General features: G+C 39.8%; 1 protein-coding gene across 2 annotated transcripts in view; it reads left to right on the forward strand.

Moving 5' to 3' along the window:
* Nucleotides 1-15,356, forward strand: part of sh3pxd2b (SH3 and PX domains 2B) — a 224,228-nt gene extending 208,872 nt beyond the window's left edge. For both annotated transcript variants that reach the window (XM_055643008.1, XM_055643009.1), the window contains 4 exons: nucleotides 578-810; nucleotides 3,125-3,174; nucleotides 7,968-8,093; nucleotides 8,771-15,356. In XM_055643008.1, the coding sequence (XP_055498983.1) occupies nucleotides 578-810; nucleotides 3,125-3,174; nucleotides 7,968-8,093; nucleotides 8,771-10,429 (2,068 nt within the window). In that variant the 3' untranslated portion in view covers nucleotides 10,430-15,356. The remainder of the gene's footprint in view (nucleotides 1-577; nucleotides 811-3,124; nucleotides 3,175-7,967; nucleotides 8,094-8,770) is intronic.
* The last annotated feature ends 1,363 nt before the right edge of the window (nucleotides 15,357-16,719 follow it).

Below are 16,719 nucleotides of genomic sequence, written 5' to 3' on the forward strand. Positions count from 1 at the left end.
GAAAGATGTTAAATACAATTTAGCCCAGATTAGCAGAACCTAATTTGGGAGTTCTTTGGCATAGCGGTAGAGTTAAGAGCCTGTCCCACTTGGGCGTCATTCACGCGACATCAATTACGTGTGCGTCATGACTCGCGCGTGGTGGCGTAGGCAGTGATGTGCCGTAGCACGCGTGGCGCCCCAGGAGTTCGGAATTCTCAAAATCCTCGCGCGCCACCTGTGTGACGCGCAAATGACACCCAAGTGGGACAGGCCCTTTACTGCCCTTACAGTGCCCGAGACTCTGGTTCGATACTGACTACAGGTGATGTCCATTCAGAGTTTGTACGAACTCCCCGTGACCACATGAGTTTTCTTCGGATGCTCCGGTTTCCTCCCACGTTCCAAATATGTGCAGGTTTGTAGGTTAATTGGCTTCTCTAAATTGCCCCTTATGTGTAGGATAGAATTAGTGTACAGGTGATCGCTGGTCAATGCAGACTCAGTGGGATGAAGGGGTTTGTTTCCACACTGTCTAAACTAAACACACAATGATCAACAACATTTATTCTACAAGCCATACATTTTCCTTCACCAGGTATCAGGATCGGGAAGGCTGGGCTCCTGCTTCATACTTGAAAAAGGCTTCAAATGATCCCTTGGGGCAGCAGACATCTTCAGGGCAATCTATCCATTCGAGTTCATTGGACCTTGATGGAATTGGCAACCAACCAAACTCCACTAAAGAGATCAGAGAGATAGCATCAATATTTGACCAAAAAGAAGAAAAAAATGAATACCGAGGAGCAGCATGCATTGAATCAAAAGGCAGTAAGTATTCATTTAGATCTTGTAGATCATTTAGATCAAAAATAAACATAAGAGAATGTTGGGAAACATGTGTAAGAAGGAACTGTAGATGCTGATTTAAACTGAAGATGGACACAAAAAGCAAGAGTAACTCAGTGGGTCAGACAGAATCTCTGGAGAAAAGGAATAGGTGACATTTTGTGTCGACACCCCTCGTCAGTCTGAGAATTGAGAAAGGGAAATGAGAGATATAAACGGTGATGTAGAGAGCTTTCGAAACAATGAATAAAAGATATGCAAAGAAGTTTCCGTACTGTATATCTAAACTAAAGTAACGATGATAAAGGAAACAGGCCATTGTTGGCTGCTTGTTAGGTGAGAACGAGTATAGACACTATTCAACAAGGCGACTTTGAAGTTGGTACAACTTGGGTGGGAGTGGGATGGAGAGAGAAGGCAGAGGTTACTTGAAGTTAGAAAAATCAATATACATACCACTGACAAAATATGAGAAGCTGTTCCTCCAATTTACATTTGGCCTCACTCTGATAACGGAGGAGGCCTAGGACAGAAAGGTCAGTGTGGGAAGGGGAATTAAAATGAATGGCAATTGAGAGATCAGGTAGATCCAGGCTGACTGAGCGAGGGTGTTCAGCAAAACGATTGCCCAGCCCATGTTTGGTCTCGCCGATATACAAGAGTCCTCACCTTGAACAATGGTTACAGTAGATGGGGTGAAAGGTAAGGACCAAGGGGGCTCTGTCCCTGTTGCAACTGAGGGGAGGGAGAGTAAGGGCAGAGCTGCGGGTTACCGAGGAGACACGTGTGAGGGCCTCATGTATGATGGAAGAGGGGAACCGACGTTCCCTAAAGAATAATGACACTTCAGATGTCCTGATATAGAAACATCGTCTTGGGCACAGATGCACCGTAGACGGATGAATTGGGAGTAGGGATTGGGTCTTTGCAGGAAGCAGGATGGGAAGCAGAGTACTCTAGATAGAAAGAGATGGCAGTATCTTGGTGGAGGCATATGACATTTAGATTCAGAAGATATTCTTTCTGAAAGTAGCTAGTGTCGGGACAAACCTAAAGGATGTGTGATAGTTGGGACTTCACAAATTCAACAGTTGGTGTGTTCACTGTAATTGATAAACAAAAGTTGAGTTTCATATACTGGGAACCTTTACAATTAGTTGATTGAGGTGAAAGACCTTTCCAACAGTGGTGGAACCATGAGGCAGAGTTTACCTTCAGCCCAACTCGTCCATACAGATCAAGACACCATCTATACTAGTCCCATTTGCCCGTGTTTGGCCCATAACCCTCTAAACCATTCCTATCCATGTACCTATCCAAGTCTCTATTAAATGCTGACATAGTATCTGCCTCAACTACCTCCTCTTGCAGTTTGTTCTACGGGGGAAATCCTTTAAAACCGAGATGAGAAGAACTTTTTTTCACACAGAGAGTGGTGAATCTCTGGAACTCTCTGCCACAGAGGGTAGTTGAGGCCAGTTCATTGGCTATATTTAAGAGGGAGTTAGATGTGGCCCTTGTGGCTAAGGGGATCAGGGGGTATGGAGAGAAGGCAGGTACGGGATACTGAGTTGGATGATCAGCCATGATCATATTGAATGGCGGTGCAGGCTCGAAGGGCCGAATGGCCTACTCCTGCACCTAATTTCTATGTTTCTATACCCAACACCGCCTGTGTGAAAAAGTTGCCCCTCTGGTTCCTATTAAATCTTGCCCCTTTCACCTTAACTTATATCCTCTGGTTCTTGATTCCTACACCCTAGGTAATTGGACTCTAGGACTGCATTCACCCAGTCTATTCCTTTCATGATTTTATGCACCTCTATGAGATCACCTCCTTAGCCTCCTGCGGTCCAAGGAATAAAGCCCTGGCCTGCCCAACCTCTCCCTTTAGCTCAGATCCTTGAGTCCTGGCAACATCTCTCATTGATTAATGCTATGCAACACCCAAAATTGGTTTTATAATTGCTGACTTTGGTCAGTGCGCCGGAGTTCCACTGCGACTGTTGAAAACCAGGTCACTTTAAAAAAAATACTTGCAATTTATTTGTGTGCCAAGTTGAAGATGCGTAGGTGCCTACTCTTATGACTAGGGAACTCCCAGAGCCTTCTTCTTTGTCATACTTTCAAATTGAGCCTGCCATCTGTTTAATTCTTCTTTAGAGGGCAATGTAAATATTACCTTTGCTTTAAATTGCCTGGAGATGGTGAATGTATTTGCAGACTGATTGCTTGTGTCAGAAATAGAATGTCTCCAAACAAAGAAAGTTAATTGTATTTATTTCAAACAATACAGAGTTACCAAATATGAGACAGAGGCCACCGCCACGCAGAGATCTCACTGTGGTGAGTAACAAATGGTTTGCAAGAGCAACTGGTATTTTGTAGACTTTGAAAAAAAATCCTTAAATTACATCAAAAGAACAAAATTAATGAGTTGAGATGAGAAGACTGAAATTAGGGGTGCACACATGGACAAGCGTGCTGAATTTTAGGTGAGTGATTGCACATGTGGCACGGTGGAGCAGCAGTAGAGTTGCTGCCTTACAGCGCCGGAGACCCGGGTTCGGTCCTGACTAGGGGTGCTGTCTGTACAAAGTTTGTACGTTCTCCCCATGATCTGCGTGGGTACTCTCCAAAATCTTCGGTCTCCCCCCACACTCCAAAGGCATACAGGTTTGTAAGTTAATTGACTTGGTAAATGTAAAAATTGACCCTATTATGTGTAGGATAGTGTTAATGTGCGGCGATCGATGGTGGGCGCGGACCCGGTTGGCCGAATGGCCTGTTTCTGCGCTGTATCTCTAAATCATGGCAACATTTCACCAGTTGTGCTAGAGTCATAGTAAAGTGGCATCATAGTCACAGCAAAGCTGGTCTGGAGAGGAATCGAAAGTCAGCAGGAAAAAATAATTAAAATGAAAATTCTCTGGCTTTTTAATGATTGTCTAATCCTGAGCTGAGTATCACTCCCTCTTACCCCACTTTTGAGTTGTTTTCACCTCGGCATCTGTCCATCTGAACAAAGATGTACGCGTGTATCTGGTTGTCTGCTCATAACTGAGATGTCAATGATAGAATTTCAAGTTATTTTGAATTCTAATCCTTCATTAAATTTGCCCCCATTCCATAACTACATCTCTCAGATCTTTGGATTCGTCCAACTCCAGTCTCCTGCAGTCCCTTGACATGTGTGACCAAATAGCATATTGCAAAAATATAGTGTAGGAGGTAATCAACAGGCCAAGCAGCATTTGTGGAGGGAAAAGGACAGATGGTGTTACAGGCTGGGAACCTTCCTGGGAAAAACCCGAAATAATGTTCATACATCTCCCTTCACATTTGCTGCCTGGCCTGCTGTGTTTCTCAAACACCTTGTTTTTTGATTAAGATCCCAGCATCTGCTGTCTCTTGTCTCTCGCTCTCTTTATAATAAGATTGCTTTGTTAAATAAATGCAAATATTTTGGAGGAGGTATTGCAAGGCAACAAGAGCAGGGAACTTTTACAGGGAGTTCTGGCAGAAACCAACCAAAAGCTAAACTGGAGCAAGCCAATGGCTGGATGTTCTCTAGTGAGAGACTCTCCTCCTGTTCTCCCTCTATATAATAGATGTCAGGACTGCAAAGACATTTTCCGCTTGGTTAGCTGCTCCAACACACAACAAAATAGAACATTCCATTCCCAATTCTAGGAATAAATGCTGGCACACTATATGTATTTCAAGCTTCTTTGACGAAACCTCCTGACTTCGTCGCACCGGTTACCAATAAAGATAAGCCATAGGAATAACACAACCTCCAGTTTACATATCTGTCAGCTTGGAAATGCACTATTGCAATTTATTCCACTCTTTAAGAACTCTACCTACCAGATACCAAACCAAATGATTCAGGAATAGTGACTCATCATCTTCAAAAGCAATTTGGATAGCCAGTGTAAATAAATGCTGGCATTATTAGTTTGACCCTCATCCTATAAGTAAAATAGTTGTGCAAAATATTTGGTTAAACATGAATCCAAATATAGAATTCCAAAGACATACAGGTTTGTAGGTTAATTGGTTTGGTGTAAATGTAAAATTGTCCTTAGTGTAAGTAGGGTAGTGTTATGGTGCAGGGATCACTGGATGGTGCGGACTTGGTGGGCCGAAGGGCCTATTTCCGCGCTGTATCTCCAAACTAAATTAAAATAAGGAGGACATGCCTCTCCATCCTTTTTGTTTTGCATTAGTTTTACCGTTATTTATATATAATGATCAATATACTAAAATTATCTGTATGCTTGTATTTACGGGCTGCTAAGGTGCTGCAAGTAAGTATTTTACTGTTCCATTGTCTGTATATATGGCAATTAAACACTCTTGACGATATATGTGTGATTGAGATGATGTTGGAGCAGCTTTGATAAGTAACTGTAGTACACATTGTAGGCAATGTGTACTGCACCCTACTATAGTTACCCAACCAGATGCAACTAAATTTAAAGTAGCTCTTTCTTCCCAATAACCCTTCCTGGCTTAAGTCCTCCCTCCACCACCTCCAGTTTAAATTCCATTTGGAATATTTTGGAGGACCAAGAAACCAAGAACGCATGATGTAGCCACTGTGTACTGTGCGGAGGGTGCAAGTGTTTAGAGTAGCTGATGACTTGGGTGCTGTTGAACTGTTTGCATGTTGTTGGAACTGCACTCACCCAAAGAGGTATTCCATCACAGTCCCAATGTGTTTTTTAGGGTGGCAAAGTGGGAAGAGAGTTTACTCATCAAAGGTTACCCGGACTTTGACCTACTCTTGTAGACATGCTATACTTGTGGTTGGTTGATCAGTGTGTTAAATCTGTGGATAACTGAAAACCAAAATTTTCTACATATGGGATTTTGCTCCCATTAGCTTTTAATTATTCTTTTGCTTTTCCTGATTGTTTTTCTAATAGAGGCAGAATGTGAGAAGGATGGGAGTCTGGAAGCCAAGTCAGTGGATATTTTTAAGGCAGAGATAGACAGATTCTTGATTTGAACGGGTGTCAAGGGATATGGGAAGAAGACAGGAAAATGGGATTAGGAGGCAGAGATCAGCTATGATTGAATGGTGGAGTGGACTTGATGGGCCAAATGGCCTAATGCTACTCCTTTAACTTGTGAGGCAGTCTTCCCCGTGTTGTGGTGATGCATTGGAAATGTTCTCCTCTCCTCCCCCTTATATACTTAGTCTTCCCCTGTTCAATATACCAATGATTGTTCTCAATTTTAAGAACTTATTACATTAATTGCAGTAAAGGTTGAAGGATTTAATGTCACTGGACAAGTGACGTTTTATAATGCCCCCTGAGGCACTTTAACAAATGTCTTGTCCAATTATACTTTCACTGTTTAACTGTGTAACCTTTTTGCAGTAAGATGCAAGCAAATTTTTTTTAAATCTCTGCGTGGAAACAGGCCCTTTGGCCCACTGAGTCCGTACCATCCAGCGATCCCGGCACGCCAACACACACCAGGGACAATTTTACATTTATACTAGCAATGTTACAAAATTTTGAGATTTTAAAAATCAAGTCTTTAATTTATCCCATCAGATAAAGCATAAAACGAAGTTTAATTTGACACCTAATTCACTTTCATATCTTCAGTATTAAAAAAGCTATGGCCATTTTCATACTCGGAAATTGGCATCTTGTTCCCTATTGCGTTTTCATTGACTTAACACAAAAGCTGTGATCGAGAACATTTTAAAGCCCATAACTTTCTTAAATTTTAAGAGAACTGAAAGAAATGTTCAGTTATTGTAGATTGAAGCATTCTGAAACAAATATGAAACAATCTTACTTAGATGACCTGAAATTAAAGCATATGATTAGTTAGTTAGTTACCTAATTGTAGCTAATTACAAAATTCAATTACTAGATCTAAACATCTATCCATTTCTTAAGAATAAATTAACATTTTTAAATAGCCTAAGTGTCCAAATAACATTCACACAAGAATTCACAATATAACATAATTTTTAAATCTCATTGTCATGGGTTTATAGGCCAAATGGAAGGAATTTAATGTTTAATACCTGTAAATTAATGGCCATTTAAATCAGCTTGCGAGTGGGATTTTCTGGAACGGGACCATTTGGAACGCTGAGGTTGCGGTGAATTTAGTCCCCCATATCGGCAGCAAATACACTGCCGGTTCTTCGGGGTAAAAAATCACCGTTTCGCAACTTAAAATGTGAATTAAATACATCTTAAGAAACACTTTTATACATAAAAATAAACTACTTTCTTTTACCTGTCCCCTACATAAAATCCGTCCCCGTTGTCGGCATTGACGGCTTCAGAAGCTGATTTTAAAATCATTCCAGCGATTAACTTGTCGGGCGAATTTTTTTTAAAAACACAGAAACGGCCGTCGGAACGATTCTTTAGCAACATCTTGCACTCCAACAAAATATAATTCAGGACCAGGTCGGAAAAAAACCCTGTTTTAACCCCGTTCCCCCCCTCACGCCAAAATCGCGCGCACACGGCCAGTGACAGAATTGCAACGCCACTGAAGGTAAGTATTGTAACATACCTATTTATACCCAGCCAAATAATCTACAAACCTGTACGTCTGGAGGAAATCGTAGATCTCGGAGAAAACCCACGCAGGTCATGAGGAGAACGTACAAACTCCGTACAGACAAGCATCCGTGGTCAGAATCGAACCTGGGTCTCTGGCGCTGTAAGGCAGTAGTTCTACTGCTACGCCACCGTGTCGGGTATTAGGAACAGTACAGCACTCACATCTGATGAGATGTATTACATTTACAATTGTGGTATACCAGAAGTGGGACAGCATGCGCCTAACCAAACAGTATGTTGAGACGAGGTAAAACAAGTACAATGTGTATCATTTTTTTCTCCTTTTGTTGAAGCAATTGCAGACAAAAAGTCTGGTTCAAGTCTTGCATTTAATGAATATCTGTGGCTTTGTTTTTTGTTTAAAATTACTGATTTAAAATATAGTGGGCATTAATAACTAGTTTTAAATTGTTCAAGTATACTAGCCTCATGTGGAAAACCAATAATTCACATAGAGAATGTGAATCATTAATGTCCGTGCATCTGGACTCAGTAAATGACTCGACATCTTTCCAACTTCATAAACAGCCACGTGGATTGAATCTTCCCAAACCACCAACGCCTCCAGAAGTGGAAGAAGAGTTTTACACAATAGCTGCTTTCCAGACAACAATTCCAGATGGTATCAGCTTTCAAGCAGGACAAAAGGTTGAGGTAAGCAGTTAAATGCTGCAGACATATTAGGAATCTAACTGTCAACATGATTTCATTCTATTATGGCCTTCAAAAAAAAAAAAGCTGGCCAGAAATCACTGGAGCATTTTGTTTTTTACTGGTTGGCAGTAAGACAAATGAAGGATCACTGCCTGGCCTTTTTGAAGGCGGAGGGGGAGATGAGCTGATGGAGTTTTAATAAGACTATTTATCTCAATCTCGACTAATGACAATGAAACATTTTTTTGCTACATTGAGAGAAACCGATGGGAGATAGCATGGTGTACCACTGAAATAGGATGGTAAGTAAGTAGTAGCTAAATGCAGTGTTAGATAACCAATGGTGAAATGAATGCCACTTTATTTTGACAGCAGCAGAGAACTGAATGAGCTTTTCTCTGCTTCATATCAATTCTTGCTGTCTGAAATACAGGGTGTCTCTATTTCAACATTTGCTTTATTAAGTTGCAATTTTGATTTTTGTTGTATTCAAGGGATGCAGTAAATGCAAAGATAAAATATTTCCTTTCAAGATCATTTGCACATTGGTTATTATTTTTTTTCTTAAATAACATGACAAAGTCCTTATAACTTGGGAAAATGTCCCCAGATTGTCATTGGGTATACTATTACATTATACAGATAGGATACTCAAACTGTGTTTTCTTTGCTTGCAGGTAATTGAAAAGAATTTAAGTGGCTGGTGGTATATACAGATAGATGATGAAGAAGGGTGGGCTCCAGCTTCTTTCATTGATAAATACAAGAAATCAAGTAATGCTTCAAGGGCAAATTTCCTGCTGCCTATAGCACAAGAATTGGCAAAGCTTAAACTTCCAGATGCAGCCACAGGAAGCAGCACTAACAGAGACAGCGCCTTTATAAACAAACCTTTGCCTAAAGAACCACCATCAAACGATTTTGACGTACTGAAGGATCGGCGAGCAAGGGATACAAGTAAGAGTCCATCTTCTGACAAGTTCAACTCTCCATCAAATATAGAATGCCAGCCCAAGTCATGTTCACCTTTAAATATAATGAACAACGATGCTTCCAAGTTTAACAAAGAGAAACCTGTCCTCCCACTCAAAAAAGAATTAATTAATAGCAAATTTGAGTTGGAGGTAGCAGAAAAACAACCAAGGGGGCTTTCACCCAGGATCCCTGTACCAGGGGGTATTTTACCAATGTTGCCGCCAAAAATGACATCTAAAGGAGACAGGAAGCCAACTGCTGAAGCAAGTAAAATAATACAGCCGAAAGGACCTGAGGCAGGGCCTAAGGTATTAGCAAGTGAAATTGCCAGGCCAAATCTTAGGCCTGTAGGAAGGCAAACAAAGATAAAGTCTGATGTAGAAGACAAATTAGTGGAACCGTCTCCAAATCTACCACTTAAGCCAAAACCTCTGCTGCGACCCAAGCCACTGCCCATCATAAAAGCGGAAAACCATTCGGAATCTGAAGTTGATATCTCTAACCTCAGAAGCAAGTTGAGAAGAGCAAAATTGCCAGAAAAAATGGGGGAGCTGGACTCTTCCCAGAATGTTATAAGCAATCACAACTACTCAAATAATCAAGACTCAGGGGATACACGTAACAACTCTCATAGAAACACAGAAAATGGACCTCAAGTGAAACAGAATTTAGGAATGAGCTCTAAAATAAATAATTTGAAAGTGCATTGTGGAGACCAAAATGGTGTAAATGAACAAAATGAACTAAATCATAGGGATAATGCTGATGAGAAAGCCTGTTTTTCCAAGGGCTTGAAGTCCATTGAGAAGAAAATAGATGATGTACAACTGAAAGGCCCACCTGTGGCAAGCAAAGAAGGTCCACCTCGCCCAATTGTGCCACCTAGAAGGCCCCCACTGCCAAAGAAAACCTCTTCAGAACCTGCAGAAGTGAAAGCCCAGAAAGATACTGCCTGGGGCCAAAATAAACCTGCTTTACCTCCACCAAGATTTAAATTGGGCCCACCTCAGGATTACAACAAAGATGATGTTAAACCTAAAGGAGGTTCAAAAGACTTCCCCCTGGCAAAAGGAACTGTTGCTTCCAAAATTCACGAACCGAGAAAGGGGCCACTTAGTTCCCCAAAAGTGACAGAGAGACAGACTGAGAAAAAGATGTCCAAAGATGACGAATCCTCAAGTCCATCCCTATTTGTAGCTCTTGCAGATTTTGGAGGAGATGATGAGACAGCTGGATTTAAGGAGGGAACTGTTTTTGAAGTATTTGAAAAGAATATCAATGGATGGTGGTACTGTAAAATGCTGGATAGTGAGCCGACATGGGAGGGCTGGGCCCCTTCCAATTATTTAGTCAAAAAATAAGTATCTTGGTATAGTTTTGTTTCTAAACACTGCAAGATGCTTTTCATATGTAATATTTAATTAGATTAATAATTTATAGGTTTAAGCTTTCCAAAAGCAACTTAATACATTCCTTATATATTATTTTCAACACAAGTTGGAACAACATAGTGTTTATGGTTACAAAGATTTGTGATTATTACATTTACTCATTTTTATATAACATTGAATTATTTAGTCATGATTGCTTTACCAGTCATCAGAAAACCAAATAGTTTCCTGCTGGTAACCTGGTGCCGGCTAGTATTTGGGAAACACACTTTAGTAATATGCCAAAGTGTTTTAAATCTTAACCAGAACACTGACTATAAGGATACTAATCATCCCAAATACAAGTCCAGTTACAATTATCTCACAACATGTAATGGTTACAGAAATAACCTAGCAAGCTATTGCGCTGTGCAAATGGTTGTTGAGAGAGAAAAATATCGTCATTACCAAGAACTAAGGAAATAAACTTGCTCAGTATACAAAACTTGCACATGATGTAATATTAGGGGTTTTCTGACAAACAAGGAATTGAAAATGTGTTCATTTATTCCAAACAGGGTTGGATAAATAACAAGTAGAATTTTGAATGCCTCTATTTTATCTAAAAAAGGTACTAATTGCAGGTTTTTTATAATGCACATCTTGTATGAATACACTCAGCCACAACACTGTTGTTCCTTCTTAAAAATGATAACTAATCTGCATCACTTTTTGTATTCTAATTATTTTATATTGTAGTAATGTTCCGAAGTAGATTACGTATTTTAAAACACCTTCATTCATTCATATATCTTGCTTCAGAAGGCCATAAAAGTTACAACTATGTTTAAAAGGGATGCAATAGCTTAGCCACTGATATAATGCACGTAAACGGTTTAACATTCACTTATACACACTGACAACATGTAGTGTGTGCAAGTTGTAAAGCTTCCCTACATAAAGACAGTACATATATATTTATGTAACCTATACATAGTGAAAACTATACATACAGAGATACTGGTGGTATATTTCAAATAGTTTAGAGAACAATGAGCTGTTATGTGGATGGCTGATATTTTCATCCAATCAGCTATTTTGCAAGGTTCTGTAATAATCAGGGAGATTGGATTTTAAATAAAAGCAGCTGGATTTATTAACAGCTTCAAACATTGAAATTCATTGAAAATCAGCGTACTGAGAATAACTCAAATTAAACAAAAATACTTCTCTTTTCAGTTTTGTTACACAGAATATGCTTTTGACTAATTCCTCAAATGTAAACAACATTGGGTCTTTCTTTATAAGAGTATACCTTAAACCCATTAGTTGTAATGTAGCATCAAATATATATTGGGTTTATTTACTTTATGAGGACTTGACTGGTATCAAGTTTAAGTCTCTTGCTTCAAGAGTCTAGAATGTGAAATTTGTTGTTAGAACTGTGTATTAACATAACTTGATAAAAATTAAATAACATTTCAAAGTAGCAGATGTAGAATACCTCACATTTGAGCCTGGGTTCATCAAACACTCGTGTCAAGCAACACCAAGAAAGAATACTGAAATAAACTCAATGCAAAATAGAGCTTACTTACAGTATTCTTTCAACATAATCACTGTTTATGCAGCACTGGAAATTACATTAGTCAGATGCCCATTCCTATTCTTTAACTTTGTCTTGCCTTACAGTCAATATTTCTAAAGTACCTAGCATACTGTCATCAGGTATTGTAGAATAAAACATTAATTCAGGGTTTATAGACATGGATGTGACTAGTATACTTCATACATGCACTTCATAACTACACTGGTTAGTAAAAGTTACCTTTGACACTGAAGGTAATGTGTGCATTGCCGAATGTGACTGGAATGGAAACTTGACCAAGGAAATTTCCATGAATTTTTGAGTTTGCCCATCAGGTGATGATGTATCTGAAATAATAGATTTTGATATTGACAAACCTGTATTCAGTGCCAAATTGTGTGTTTATACATAAAATATTGAGTTGCTAAAATCTAAAATCTCAGCTCCTAAAAAAAACATTGTGTCATGTCTACTCCTGAACCATTATAAACCTTAATTGTGCAAGTGCTGGCAAAGATTTGACTGTTAATAGGTTTGACACCACAATACCTCATATTTCTCACAAGCTAACACTTCCATTGCTTGAGATATTTCTTCAGCTGCATTGGTATGCAGTGATAGAAACAAAATGCTGGAGCAACTCAGCGGGTCAGCCAGCATCTCTGGAGAAAAAGGATAGGTGATGTTTTGGGTCAAGACCCTTCTTCAGACTAGGCTTTGCAGAAATTATGGATGTGTGGTTTAATATTGCACATCTTAGTAAAACAAAGATGAGGTCACCTATTATTATTTTACCCATACCAGTTTTGAACACAGATTAAACAACATTAGGTCTTTTGTTACAAGATAAAATGTTCAGAAATTGATTGTTATTGATGACAGTGCCATCCATTACTGTCATTAAAAAAAATGCAGGCAAAATGTACCTTTCATGAATAATGCAGACATTATAGACTTTGCCGGATCACTGCTGAGCTCTGAAAGCAGCAAGAGTAATCCACATTGCTAGATCTGAGCTTGTATGTAGGACAGCCAAAGTCCCTCACATTATGGTAATTTAACCCCCGACTTGGTTCCATCAAGTAATTTCATGTTACACAAAGAATAATCAAAAATGGGAGCATACTCTTGGATAGTGGGTTAAATGACAGGTGTTTAGTGCCAGAACATAATCCTAGTTAGACATATTTCCAATCACTATATTTGAGAATTTCCTGAACTGGAAGTCAAACTCCCATCACCCATATACGCACAAGCAGAACAGATACATCCCAGCAGCTAGTCACTGAGACACTGCTCACACACTTGAAAGCAGTCTATTCGCCACTAGCATGCTAATCCAAAAGAAAAAGAGAATAGGAAGGAATAGCATTTTATAGGTAATAACCACTGCTCAGATTATCCACCAGAGCTCTAATTTAACATCTTGGTGTAATTGTGAGTGAGGCACCCAGGAAAGTTTTTAAAATGCCAAAAAAAGGCAAGTTGCTGGTCGAAAGTAGGACTGAAAGCATTGGTATCGGTGGAGAGCAGTTAAGTTGTGCAAAGATGATTGGATCAGTTTGATCTAAGGGTACTTCTAAATGCCACAGGACACATGATTGAAACATTATTTTGTAATCAAAATGAAGAATTTCATTGTTTACACAAATATGCTTAAGTGCTCTGTATGTAAGTGCAGCCTGTCTTTGTGAAAGTTAATTTAATAGCAGTGAAATCCTGATTATTAATTGAAAAATCAATGATATGGTGATCATTATGTGACAGGTGATTGATAGAACAAGAGCTTATTTGTTACTGACTAGTTATAAAAGGGATGTTGACCTTATTGTAATGTGTGCCATTATTGTGCTTGTACTGTAATTCAGATACAATCACTAAAGAAACCATTTTACATTGACAGTTTTTCATTTGTATTTTAGAGAAGGGCTCTCAAATTGCAACTGTTTTTGTTATGAAGGTTTATTTTGTAGAACATTAAACGAAAACAGCTTTTGTTGTAAAGATTTCTTGTACACTATATTTTTAGAAGACATAATCTAAATGTTGTCACTTCATTTGAAAGAGTTTCGCTGTTAATAGAATATTGTTTAAATAGGACCCTTACATGTTCACATCACCATACTGTCCTGACTCCCACGCATGCACATTTACAATGAGAATATCATTGGAAATCTGGATTCAGTGCAGTGACATCTCTCCACCAGCAGTGCGTCACGACTACAGTATGGCATATGTATAAAATGCCCAACGGGTAGATACCAAGGCTATTCTGACAACACTTGCCAAACCTGCACCCTCTTCCAACCAAGACACAGTGGTTTCATGGGAACAACCACCAGCAGCACATTATCCCGACTTGGAAACACACAACTGTTCCCTTACTTGTCACTGGGTCCAAATCCTGGAACTTCCTCCACAATGGCATTAATGGGAACAAAAAGAATACAGCAATGCAAGAATGTCATCACCTCATCAAGGGGAATTTGCAAAAGATTAATGAATGTAGCCCTGCTACAGACACTCAGACTCCAAACAAATGAACAATAACAAACAAATGATGTCAGGGTGCCTTTGCTATCCCTGCCGTGTTTCATCGGCAGGAGGTCTCTATTGGCTTTATTATGTGCAAAATGAATCCAGATTGATCATTGGTCAAAATATCACCATGAAACCATCCTTTAATACAGTTAGCCTCGGGCCTGATGGCGGGTGATAAACGTTTATGGCTATCCCAGCTGGTCTGGTACATGGATTTACAAAAGAACTGTGACAGGAGGTGGCTATTTGGCTCATCATGTTGTATGCTAATTGAACTGGCGCAATCCAAACTAATCCTACATTCCAACATCAGTTCCATAAACCTTGCTGGTTATGGCTCTTCACTGAGTGATTCAATCACACTTTTATTGCAGAAATCAAAGGGAGAAAATTGCTTATAAAGACAAGGCATTTTAAGAGGGAAATGTTAAGAAGAGCATTGAAGGATCATAAAATCCTCCACATTTTGGAAGATCTGCACATAAAGCAAGATAAGGAATGATAAAATTCAACAATCAGAATGCTAGAGGCCAAAATATAACATTGTTAGTATGAAGGTTTGGGTTCTCGAAATCAGGACTCAAAGGAGAAAAGTATTGGCATGATTCAACAAGTGGCATTAACTACAATTAATGTAATCCTATAAAACTAACAACATGACCATGACATTTCAATATGGACCAATCAGCATCCCCTGGGTTTGGAAATTTCACATTGCACAACATTAAATAATTCTGTAAATTCAGTTTTTTTTTCTGTATATAAAAATAAATCAGATTGGGCCCTCTGCATGCTGGAAACATGCTTCTCATTTCTGATGTCAAACACTGCACATTACTCATTTTGAAATGATCTGCACAGATAAAATTCCTGAATGCCATGCATAGAGTTTAAAATGTAACCAAAAGGCGGAGGGTTAAGGGCCTGTCCCACTGTACGAGGTAATTCAAGAGCTCTCCCGAGTTTAAAAAAAAAATCAAACTCGTGGTAAGCACGTAGAATGTACGTAGCGGGTACGTCGGAGCTCGGGACGTCTCTTAGCGGCTCGTAACGCTAACGTCGGGTACTCTGGAAACGCGGTAAGCTCGTGAATACTCGTGAAGATTTTTCAACATTGAAAAATGTCCACGAGAGACCCGAGTACCTACGAGTGGCTATTACCGTAATTCTCTGAGTTCGAATCAGGGGAAACTCGGGAGAATTCTTGATTTAGCTCGTACAGTGGTACAGGCCCTTTAGTTCAGTGCAATTTAAGGGGCCTTATCTCAAATTGACTACTCTTGGGATTCCATAGAGTCCATCTTCTCAGCCGATCAATGCATTAAGTTTTTTGATCGCTGCTCCCTGTTCTCCTCTCCTCCCTCCCACCACCACTTTGCCATAAGAATAGAGTAAGCCAGATGATTCCACCATTCCAAAATAGACAATAGGTGCAGGAGTAGGCCATTCGGCCCTTTGAGCCAGCACCGCCGTTCAATGTGATCATGGCTGTTCATCCCCAATCAGTACCCCGTTCCTGCCTTCTCCCCATATCCCCTGACTCCGCTATCCTGAAGAGGCCCATCTAGCTCTCTCTTGAAAGCATCCAGAGAACCTGCCTCCACCACCCTCTGAGGCAGAGAATTCCACACTCGCCACTCTCTGTGAGAAAAAGTGTTTCCTCATCTCTGTTCGAAATGGCTTACTTCTTATTCTTAAACTGTAGCCCCTGGTTCTGGACTCCCCCAACATCGGGAACATGTTTACTGCCTCTAGCATGTCCAAGCCCTTAACAATGTTATATGTTTTAATGAGATACCCTCTCATCCTTCTAAACTCCCGAGTGTACAAGCCCTGCTGCTCCATTCTCTCAGCATATGACAGTCCCGCCATCCTGGGAATGAACCTTGTAAACCTACGCTGCACTCCCTCAATAGCACAAGATCATAGGTTACCTGATTCGTGCCCTCAGCTTCACATTTCTATTAAATTCACACAATCCTTGATTCCCCCGAAGCCCAGAAATCTGTTTATCTCCAATATGAATATGACTCATTCTTCACAACTTTCAGGGGTAAAGATTTTAAAAGATTCACAATCCTCAACGCAGAAATTCCCCTCATCTCTGTGTTAATGGACAATAGTTTAAACCCCACCTGCGCAGAATCCAGTT

Source organism: Leucoraja erinacea, chromosome 11 (assembly GCF_028641065.1).
Source record: "Leucoraja erinacea ecotype New England chromosome 11, Leri_hhj_1, whole genome shotgun sequence".
Lineage (NCBI taxonomy): Eukaryota > Metazoa > Chordata > Chondrichthyes > Rajiformes > Rajidae > Leucoraja > Leucoraja erinaceus.